The sequence below is a fragment of the Tachypleus tridentatus genome, chromosome 3 (assembly GCF_004210375.1).
Source record: "Tachypleus tridentatus isolate NWPU-2018 chromosome 3, ASM421037v1, whole genome shotgun sequence".
NCBI classification, from domain to species: Eukaryota; Metazoa; Arthropoda; class Merostomata; order Xiphosura; family Limulidae; genus Tachypleus; species Tachypleus tridentatus.
In genome coordinates, this window is record NC_134827.1 from 67586444 (window position 1) to 67598878 (window position 12435).

General features: G+C 33.8%; 1 protein-coding gene across 1 annotated transcript in view; it reads right to left on the reverse strand.

Annotated features, from left to right (window-relative positions):
- Positions 1–1582: 1582 nt before the first annotated feature.
- DCTN3-p24 (Dynactin 3, p24 subunit) overlaps positions 1583–12435 on the reverse strand; it is a 48904-nt gene continuing 38051 nt past the window's right edge. Inside the window, exons 6-7 of the mRNA XM_076494365.1 lie at positions 9782–9841; positions 1583–3051 (exon numbers count right to left, since the gene is read on the reverse strand). Of these exons, the coding sequence (XP_076350480.1) occupies positions 2962–3051; positions 9782–9841 (150 nt within the window). The 3' untranslated portion in view covers positions 1583–2961. The remainder of the gene's footprint in view (positions 3052–9781; positions 9842–12435) is intronic.

Sequence of the window (12435 nt, forward strand, 5' to 3'; positions counted from 1 at the left end):
CTACTGTACAGCTGTGTTCTCAGGTAGTATAGTATTTACACCACTACTGTACAGCCATGTTCTCAGGTAGTATAGTATTTACACCACAATTGTACAGCCATGTTCTCAGGTGGTATAGTATTTACACCACTACTGTACAGCTGTGTATCAGGTAGTATAGTATTTACACCACTACTGTACAGCTGTGTCCTCAGGTGGTATAGTATTTACACCACTACTGTACAGCTGTGTCCTCAGGTGGTATAGTATTTACACCACTACTGTACAGCTGTGTCCTAAGGTGGTATAGTATTTACACCACTGCTGTACAGGTGTGTAATTTAGTGTTAGCAGATTGGCTGTAGTGCTTGACCTTTCCTGATGGCTTCCAATCCACATATTATGTAGTATTCATATAATCATCAATCTCAGAGACTCCAGGATTACTAGATGTTTCACACTTAATTTTGTTGTAAGCATGGCTTATCAGGTCTGTACGTACTGCTAAGTGTTCAAAGAATTACCATAAGTTGCTTAATGCCATATTATATTCATCAACTTGTAATGTTGGTGAATACAATATGCAATTATGGAACCCAATTTCATGACATCACAGTTTGTATCAACATCAGCTGCCAAACATACTTTAAACTTACAGTACTTTCATTCTATTATTACATTTCGATAATCTCAAAAAATGCAAGAGAAAAGCTGTATTAGCTTCATTTATCCTTGTAGTTTCTAATGGATTTGGAAAAACAACAACAAAAAACTGAAAAGAGTATAATAAAGTTAAAATTAATATCATGGCATTTCTGTAAAAAATATGTGAACCAAATACAATTATAGTTAACATGCTATTGACACAACCGAAACTGAGCAAATAGCAATGTATACAGTACACTGTGAGAAAAAAACAGACGATGCAACAGTGTAATAATTATTAATAAATATGCGAGTACACTACAGTTTATTATAGCTCATAACAGAAATTAAGATTCATGCATGGTACAGTACAATATAAAGTTACTAATTTTGTTTTTACAAAACATGAGTTAGTTTATATCCTAAAATTTGGCTACTAATCTATTACTATCTTTATGGAAGTTTTGAGAAGAAATGTGTTTTTCGTAGTAATAGCCAGGATTTAACAACCTTTTTATAATTACAATATGTAGTTTTGTTAATACACAGAAGTATAGCATTTAGGTTAACATATACTAAACTACAGTTGTTATACAGTCACACAAAGCATGTATCAAAGACACCCCAAGATGTTTTTGTTTCTTCTTAATTTTTTTTTATCATATTTCAAAATATATTTATGTTAAAATTGAAAAAAAGTTTGCATTATACACAGTGATTAATGAATAGGTTGGACAGGGGTGTGAGGGTATTTTGATCATTGGAATTGAGAAAAAATACAATTTCATTATGCATGCCATACTTCTCTATATATTGAAATGTGTGTGAAGATTATTTCTATGATGGTCGTATAAACAACAAACATGAAAATTCCCAAGAAATGAAAGATAAACATTTCTGACAAAAAATCTTTAGATTCAACCTTCTTTTTAAAAGGAAAAAATGAAGTGTAACCAACTTTTGTTTTCACTGAAAGTTTATTAAATATGCAATCATACAGTTTAAAGGTGCAGTTAACACCAGGTAATTCCAAAATCACAAACATTGAGGTATATTATTCTTCCTATTACCCATTAATGAAGCAAACTATATTATTTCATAACCTATAATTAAAACAATACTAGTACACTATTTTTTTAAAGAATCAAGTGTTATATATTTGGGTCACAAAGATTTTCTGCACGTTCATAAACAGTGCATGAATGATAAGCAAACAGCTAAGAAATTTATAATCAATTATATTATTGCAAAAAAATAAAATCTTAACCACAAATAACAATTAATTTTAAATAATTTTTAGATGGCTCATTCATTTAATTAGAGATGTTTGCATGTGGCTGTAATTTACCAGCAATGTAAACTTTCAGCTTTACCATATTTAGGATTACTTCAAAGTTGAAGTCTGTGCTATCCACTAGAAAGAAATTCACAAACCAGCAATGATTAATATCACATTTTAAAATGCTAAATTCAAGAAATTCTACTAGTAAAATTTAAAAGTGGACCATGTTTTTACAGCTACTAATATTTTAAATTATGGTACCAACGAATGTACGCATCACTACAGAGATTCAGTGTTACTCCCAGTGTAATCCAGATGATGGATTTTTTATACTTATTTTAATACAAACACAGGTTTTCACACACAATTTTAATACAAACACAGGTATTTGCACGTAACTTGCTGTTTCTTTTTCACACAAACGAATGGAATACAAACTGTGGTTTTATACATCACAGTTCATGTCAGCATGTTTTATGCAATTTATTTTATTAACTGATGATTTATGGATTCTGATTTCATTTATTAAAAATGTCTTATATCTAATTAAGATACATTTTATTTATATTCATTTACAGCTTATTTTGAAAGAGCGAGAGACTAAGGTAATTCAAAATAAAAACTGTTATGTTTCAACGTTCTCTAGGTAGTCCTTTTGCAAGGGGCATTATACAAAAGTACTGAGACTTTTAATAAATACATTACATCCAATACACAATGAATTAAGTTCTAACTAAATATAATGAAAGATACCCGAAGTTTAGCATGTTAACATGGTTATGTGCAATGCCAAAGTACATATATATTTTTTTGTAATAGTCATTACTACATAAATATAGCATTTAGTTTGTAATGTGGTATTAAAAATTTTTTAAACTGAATAATTTGTTTAGAAAACAGCAAATGTGTAATAATGCAATATTTAAAAACAATTTATCTCCAAACATTAAAATAAAAATACAGTAAACCATTTTTGATACTCACAAAAATGGAAAAAACAAATAAAAATACTTCAAATAGATATATATCAATGACAACAAATAAACAACACTATGTTATTGTAGTAATTTCTTGGGTTTTGCAGCTATTTCCAGTTTAGTTAGTTTTTCATCAGCTGTGACAAAGTATTTTGTGAGGGTAGTTATCTACAATTTGTTAAAGACAATACTATAACTTCTTGTTTACAGACAAAACAACTCAGGAATGTCTTGGAAAAATGAAGGCATTGTTTATGGAATATTAATTTCTTTGAGTCTATTTTGAGTTCAAGAAGGTTTTTAGATCAACAAATATCAAATTTCTTTTATTATATGCTACATATTTTGATAAAGGTAAGCCAACTATGTCGCAAATGTATAAAAGAAAATGTATTGAGAGCTTAAAATTAAGCAAAATAAACTTTACTCACAAAAATAACAAAACTACATTAAACATTTGACACAAATAAAAATATATTACTTATCTACTTCGTACATAATATTTATATATTGAATACTTATTTGATAAAAATTAGTTAAAAACAGCAATATGTTACAACAAACTTACTTTTTAACATAAAAGCTTGAAATATAGTCTAAATAGCCCCAATAATGTAGCAGCAAAGAAAACATTTAAATAAATTAATGTTGTTATATAGATATGTTTACAATTAGAATTACAAAACACTCTTAAATTGGCAATATCTGCAGTATTGGAGAAGGTTGTCTGGTTTGATGTTTTATAGTGGAAAGCAACAAGACTATCTGCACCAAACATCCCATAAAAAGTTAAAATTAAAGTGAAATTATTAAAATTCATAAAAGTAAATTAAGGTAAAACAAAACAAAGTTTAATTTTTGAATTAAAAACATAAATAGCATTAAATCCAATGTTTACATCTAGTCTACGGCAGTATGAGAAAAACTACAGTAATACCAGTTGTAAAGGACTTTCTGTAGCATAATTGTAATTATCATAACTTGCCAGGAAGACTAACAGGTAAGTATAAAAACCACCGTCAGTCACCTGAAGTTGGCCTTTCCAGTCATGGTTTCAAGTTATTTGACATTACAGCCATTTTCTAATTTCAAATCAAACTAGATATACTTTGATTCTTAAAAGGGAATCACATTAAAAAAGGTTTAATGTATAAATTAAAATACTTAAATACCATTAAAGATAAATGGCCTTTAAAAAACCAAAAACATTTCTAAGATGGACAATGTCACCATCGCCAACAACACTGTCTAACATTACAGATAAACCTTGGCACAGAACACGTTTAAAATGGTGCCATTGTTGAAAGTCATAACGATGGCAAAACAGTAAAATGTGGCTTATTGCGACCTGAGTGTTTCACAGACAACACATTGGTGCATCAGTCCCAGATAAAAGAAAACGAGTTAAAAAAACTGTGACCAATGCGTAGTCTTGTCAGAACAACTTCCTCTTTCCAATCCATACGGAAGTAAGACAGCCAAAGTCCAACTCCAAGTCAACTGCCAACTGGCCTAGAATAAAGGACCATAGTTCACGTATGGAACAGGCACAGCAGTGATAGTGCCAGAGCAGTCAGATTTAGCTATGGTATCAGTGAGCCCGTTCCCATGAATAACAACGTAGACCAGTATTCAGAAAAAGTAGATCGAACTGGATGTTAAAGAGAAATGGGCCAGTCGGTTTTAAATATCAGTGAGAACTAACGTGAAGTGATTCCTGGGCCAGTAGAGAACTGAGCAAGTCAGTATAAATAGTACTGCTTAGCTTCTATGTGATCCAGGGCAAGAGAAATGGTGTACAGTTCAGAATTGAACACAGAAAATGTAGAGGGGATTCTGCATGTAATCACCAAACCACAAAAAACCATGGCAGAACCCACACAGTCACCTGATTTCAATCCATCTGTATAAACAGGAATGGAAGAATGGTTTGAAAGATGTTCAGCAAATAACAAACAGTATTTCCAATCAGGAGTGTCTACTTTTCTCAGATGTCTTAAAGAAAGGTCACATTTGGTGACTGTAAGAATTCATGGTGGGATGGGCTAACCAGTGGATACAGCAATGTTACCCAAGGACAGACCCAATGCATCCAACTGTTCCTGGATACAAAGGCCAAAAGGAGCAATGGCAGATCATCTGTTCTGAAAAAGCATGGCCTACTGAGGAAGGAAAGCACAACCCCAGGTGGGATGCTTTGGTAAGGAATGAAATTTTGAAGCATAGGGTAAAGACAGTTGCAAATGACAGAGGTGCAAAGAGGTTTCATGAGACTCTGTATATAAGCTCTAACCTGGGGAAGTGTGGAATGTTCCGGTGCAGAGCCGAAGTCCTTGATGATGAATGGAGCCCAGCATCTTTAAGGCCAAGGTCCTGGCACAGCCGTAGACTAAAAATCCATAATCTGGTTTTGATCGAAGAAGAGCACAATATATCTTCAGCATAGAACATCGATCCACTCCCCAAGTGGTGGAAGAGAGGACATGGAGGATGTTCAGTTCTCTTGTACATTTGACCCATAGCTGCTTGATGTGTGGTATAAAGGTCAGCTTACAATCAAAGATAAGCATCAAGAACTTTATCTCAGGGATCACAGGAAGCACAACTTCACCAATACAGAGTTCAGGATCAGGGCATATACCCCCTTGGTGGCAAAAGCACATGCAAATGGGTTTAGAGAGAGAAAGGTTAAAACTGTTTGCTGTGGTCTACTTCAGTAAACAATTGAGGGCAGTCTGCTCAATATACCGCATGTTTGACAACTGACATGAGATATGAAAGTTGTCAATAAAGAGCTCATTTGCAACAGTTTGTTCAGTGATGGCATCAGTCTTTACACTGAAAAGTGTGATACTTAAGACACAGCCCTGAAGGACTCCAAGTTCCTATAGAAAAGAATGGAAAAGTGTTGAACCCACACGAACTTGGAATCACCTGTCCAATAAAACTTTAATGAAAATGGGAAAATGCCCACGTAACCCACATATATGGAGGTCTCACAAAATGCCATACCTCCATGTTGTATGATAAGTCTTATCAATGCCAATGAATATTGATAGAAGATGTTGTTTGAAGAAAGCTTTTCTGATTGACATTTCAAGTTAAATCAGGTAGCCCATGGTGAAGCATTGTTATTGGAACCCACTCTGGGTAAGCGAGAGAAGGTTGTGTGATTCGAAAAACCAAACAAGAGCAGCATTAACCATCATCTCTAAAGGTCTTACAGAAACAGCTCTTAAAAGCATTGGATGGTAGTTCAAAGGAATCTTGGGATCCATTCCAGGCTCACAAAAAGGTAGGACAATAGCCTGGTACTAGGCATCAGGAAAAACATTCTCCTGCCAGATCCAGTGGAAAAAAACAGAAGAATAGTTAGAGATTCAGGAGATAAATGGCACAGCATTTCATAGTGTACATTATCAGGTCTGACAGATGTACTGCCAGATCGACAAAGGGCCAGTTGGAGTTCTACTAGTGTAAATTAACGATTATATTCAATGAGATAATCAGCTTGAAAAGAAAGAGGTGATCGCTCTGCCCGACTCTTGATGGCTAAAAAGGTGGAGGGAGAAGCAGAAGTGCTAGATACCCAGCAAAAGCTTTCACCTAGAGTATTGGCGATGCTCTGGGTATCAGCTACTTCCTGGCCATCAGAGTGCAACAACAATAGGGGGATAAAGTTACATTGCTGCCTGACCTTTCAAATCTTGTCCTATATGACTTTAAAACTTGTGGTAGAAGATATGCTGGTTGTGAAATTAATCCAAGAGTCCTTCTGGCTTTGACATCTTACCAACCAAACATGTGCACAGATCTGCTGAAAAGTGATGAGGTGGGAGTGTGTGGGATACCCACAAAAAGTATCCCAGGTCTGTTTTTGAACCTTCCATGCCATGTGACAGGCAGGATTCCACCACAGATGAAGATATCATGAAAACGTGTCAAAATTTTAGGAATACATTGAGCAGCTGCCCATGTAATATGGTCAGTTGCTACTGTCACACAGTCATCTATTGATGGCTTACAACAATAGCAGGATCAAGTTTTGCAAGAGCAGGGAAAGAGGGCCAGTTTGCTTGATCCAGCTTCTACCTAAGCATGGGAGTTGGGTGGCATCGAACACAGCCAGTCTCTCTCAAAATTATAGGAAAATGATCACTGCCTTGTGGATTATTGTCAACCCTCCATGAAAAGTAGGAGAATAGTGAAGGTGAGCAAACTGAGAGATCAATAGCAGTAAAGGACAGATTAGATGCATGAAAATAAGTATAAGAACCACTACTGAAAAGAGAAAGGTTGTGATCAGAGAGCCTATGCTTAATGGAACGGCCCCTCCCATCAATGTCAGCACTTTCCCAGAGGGGATGATGTCCATTAAAGTCCCCCAGGATTAAAAAGGGAGATGAGAATATCCAGGTCTTGTTGATCATAGGTCTCTCCAGGTGACAGGTAGAGAAAACAAACAGTGAAGGTACGACCAAAGGAAACACAGATGACTATGGCCTCAAAAGGTGTGCTGAGTGCAAATATCAACCAACAGTACCACTCATCTATCACACAGCCCGTTTTTTCTGTACAAAGAAAACTGCTGAAAGGTGATTTTATTGGCAGGTTTCAGAAATGTTTCCTGTAAGGAAAGACATACAGGATGGTAGAAAGCAATCAGTGCTTTGATATCATCCAGGTTAGAATGTAAACCTCAACAGTTGCATTGTATCAAGGTGGCTACTTTTATTTATGTGTAGGCACATTGGGTGAAGAGCCCTTCTGTTTATAACATCTTTTTTCTTTACTGTTTTTTTCAAGGAAGGTCTATTGACCTCCATGGATCCTGCCCTGGGTCATTTGGGTTGGTCTTTGTTGTTGGAAGAGAATTCCAGCGACTGAGGACGTAATCGAATGATCGTTTTGCATCTTGAGGTGTGAGATGATGATGTACCAGAGGAAATACCCATACCCAGAACCAAAGAAAGTGGATCTTGGATGTATGTCAGGGACAGAGATGGGTGTTGAAGTTGATTCATCAACTTTTACAACCATGGAGGTCAAAAGACTTTTCACTTGGTTTGAGAACGATTCTTTAGGAGGCATCTTTAGACAGAGAGATCTGTCTGCACTTTCATTGTAGTAGAGGAACAAAGTGCAGCAGCCATATGTCCGAGATGAAGTGGTGGACAACAACTTTCGAGCCTCAGGGTAAGTAATGTTTCGAATTGTTTTCAAATGCTGCACCTCTTTTTCTTCCAACCATTTAGGGCAAGAACGAAAGTAAAACGGGTGAGAGCCCTTGCAACTGAAGCAATGATGGTCCATTTCACACTTGTAGGCATCGTGGTCCTTGACATATGCTCGTTGCAGTGGCACTTTCATAGACTCCATAAAGAACACAGTGTAGCAAGACTGCACTTAAACTGTAATTAAGCAAGTAGTTTGCATGTCTATTCAAATAAAGTTATAGTAACAAGTTAAGCTTTATGAAATTATGCTTAACAAGTACAATAGAGGCAGTGAAAACATGTTGGATTTTATGACAATATGTTTTATAATTCTATTAATTGAAAAATCTCTGAAGAAGCCTTGGATATTTAAGACAGAACCATCAAGACCTGAACCATGTGAGATGAGAAAATGAATGTTTCTACTTTTAATCTTCCTCAAGTAAGATTCTATAATAATGGATTTTTATGCATGTTTCTTTATTGTGCTTGAAAAGCACATGACAACAAAGTTACTTGGATTTTCATTCAACAATCTTGGAAAAGAGACAAATTTAACACCCTCAAGAAACATAAAGAACTGCATTCCAATCATTCACATAGACACAAAAATTATGGGTCCTGCATATACATGGGAAAAAGCACGAGAAAGCACCCACTTGTGTAGGATGTAAATGTTATGCCTGATGTGAACAACACAAATCTGAAGTCAGATAGACATTTCACTCTAACACGGTGAAAAGTTATTTACGGGTCATCTTAACTGAACAAATCAGTTGTTGCTATCTTCAGTCTTGCTTCTGAAATGATAGCAGCTCTTCAGCAGGTTTGTACACTGAAAATGTGAAAAGTGAGGCAGACTCAGTTCAAAGAAGAATGAAATACTGAAATACTCAGCAAAGAATATTAATCAAAGGATCTAAGACTGGAAGGAAAAACATGTTGATAAATGCTTTCTTTGGCTCTTCAACTTCAAAACTGGTTTGAATTTCCTGATTAGAAACTTGTTGGAATTGTTCATTAAGTTTATAATTAGTTTACATTTAGTATAAAGTAAAACCTTCAACTTAAATGTTTATGTTTAGAAATGTAATGAAAGAAATGCGAATATTTTGTGAAATAATAACTGAATTACTGCCATGTAATTTAGAATTCTATTAAACCAAACATTAACAAAGTAGATATCTTTTAATATTTATAGTTCTCTGCCACCCTTCAAATCACAACAGAACTATATTTATCAACATTTAAGTTAATAAAAAAAACTTAAATACTTAACTACAAAACTAATTATGTTTTAAAATACACTTTACATACTTTTTCTAAAAGCTTTTAATACATATTCCACATTGTGTCCATTTGTTTGTAGTTAAGCACAAAGCTCCACAATGGGCTATCTGTGCTCTGCCCACCACAATTACTGAAACCTTGTATTTAGCATTTTAAATCCACAGATAATACCACCAAGCCACTGGGGAGATAATGCATTGTGAACTATTTTAACAGTCACTAGAGATAAGAAAATTTCAATTTTTCATATTTTCTCGTGAAACGAGGTGAAATAATAATTGTTCAATGTAAATTATTTCTTCTTGTCCAACACAGTTGCTCCAACTACCTTCATTCTAACTACAATAAGCTTGATCTATAATACAATATAAAGACACTAGGAAAAAGGATACAATTTTGTTGTATGTGTTTAACAAATTTCTCACTTCTTCTGTTAATGCCTCTTCTTGTACCTGTTGGAACGAAATAAATTACTGAAAATAAAGAACTGTAGTCATACAGTAAAATTTTAAAATGCTAATAATACAATTATATGATTTACATACTATGATAATTTAGGATTGGCTAAAGCACAGGCTCTCCTCCCTCCAGTTACAGAGTCCCTTTACAAAACACATGTCAAGTGTACAGTCCAGGTAGTGCAGCATAATTCTGAACCACTGTGATGCAACTGGCTGGTATCAACCACTTTTACTTTATTATGTGTTTTGACTTAGAATTCAGTATATACAAGATTATTTTATTAATATTAATTATAACAATATGTACTCGAGATATTTGGCACCAACACTCTTCTCGCAATAATCTCCTTAAAATTCTTCTAACAATAGTTCCTGAATCAATTTGATTTAGTTAAAAACTCCTCTTTCCACATATTTAACTCACTGTATGTGGGCTCAGTCTTTTTGACCAAGCTTGTAACCACCACATAACAATGATACTGTATATGGTATAACTGAATTTACAAAGTATATCTTCACAAAATCTGGCAAGCAATTAGTAACCATTAAAATTTTGTTATACATCCAGAAAATTTGATTTATTATCAAAGTATTTTTTACTAAAAAATTTTCTGTGAATTAATGAAACCTTTACTGAGTGAAAACTGATTTTCATGCTAACAATGAAAACATTTCTTTTATTCTTATATTTTATTTCAATAACCTTTAAAACCTCCTAAAGGTCTTTCTGAAAAACAATTTTTATTTTCATTCAATTTCTTATGTTCTCTACCTTAACAACAGGTGCAGCAAAATCAGCTATAGTGAAATATGAAATAAAATCTAAATATATTTTTATTTCCTGGAATGACTGCAGATTGTAACAGACAATTAGTTATTTATCTTTAACAGCTTCATGTTCCTAAAAGCTTTCCTTTAATTTTACTCTTTCTTTCCTCTTTGATCTCCAAATAGCTAGAAAAACAAAGCAAAAACTCAGTGAGAGTTCAGCATAAAGGAACTGTTGAATTACATCACAAAATACCAGTCTACACACATTCCTGATGGAGAATTTCGTTTTTTTACATTCCAATTTTCTTATATAACCTAGTAAGTTCCCAATTCCTACATTTTAGTTATTTTTGCCATAAAATATCTAACAATATTTAAAATGTTTAGCACTTTCTTTAGTCTTGGTTGTCCAAAACTAATTCATGCAGCTTTCATAGATGCATTTTAAAATACAGAATAAATAAGTTCACACACTAGAAAAGAAAACTTAATTTATATCTAACAAACATATAAGTATGTTTGAAAAATTCCATTGACACCTGATGTAACATCTTTAGTTCAAAATCTCAGCTTTTACTGTTATGACAAAACAGACACTTATCTGATGTATTTAGTTGAGAATATACTCTCCGATAAGTCATAAACATGTCAAGCTGTACATAATAATTGTGAAAACTATCTTTAACTTGACAAATCTTATGACTGTCCTGAGTATAACAGTGGTCAAATCTATCTCTGCAGCAAATCAACCTGTACATAATAAGAATCAAGACTATATTTAAATTGACAAGTCATATGACCACCCTGTATTTAATCGTAGCCAAAACTATCTCTGAATCAACAAATCAACCCATACACAATGCTCCCATCATACTTGAGAGTCAAATTTGCCACTATTTCAACAAATTTTTAAACAATTAGTCATTTTGAACTTTTATGCAGTAATATGGAGTACATGTGTAATAACAATACACTAGAATGTAATTTATAATTAAGTATAGTCAGTTAGATGTGATTGCTAATGTAAAATAAGTATAACCATTAATGACTATTTTTGCTTCTGCAGTTCAAAATACAATTTTGCCTAGTTCTACCTATTATTGCACATTTATTAATTAGTAATTTCACAATGTGCAGGTAGTCACAACTTTTATCCATCTATTATTGACAATTTCTGTCCACATTTAAAGAAGTTTAAAAAATTTTCCAAAATTCCTTGTAAAACATATTTAACCCTTAATGATGGCCATCATCAACTGATGCTGCTACATACAAAATTCCCATTGTTTAAGGCAGTGGTTCTTAACCTTGTCCAGGAAGTTTCGTACTTGCATTCACTGAACCCTTCATAATTGGAAAAATAAAATGATTTTTTCAAATTCAAAACAAAAGTAGATATTTTATTAGTGCACAAAATGAACCATGCACCAGTTGCACACAATACCACTGTGTTCAATGAACTAAACCAATAAAACACGAATTTTACATAAAAACAAAAACATAACTCAATGAATATTTACTGCAAATCAACGTGACTTTTGCTGTTGCCTTTCAGAGACAAGTTCAGAAATGTGCGGCTTCACCTTGGCAAGTGCCACTCTCATATAATTTTGGCAACAAAGTCTGTTCCTTTTCTTCGTTTTTATGTCTACCATCCTCGAAAAAGATTGCTCGCAAAGATACGTTGTAACAAACGGTATAAGTATCTCAAGGGCTTTCTTAGAAATAAGAGGGTAATTACGATTTGGTGACACCAAAACGTTGAGAGCGTTTTTGTTCTGAAAAGTTGCTGTTGAACCTGGTTCTGCTGAAGT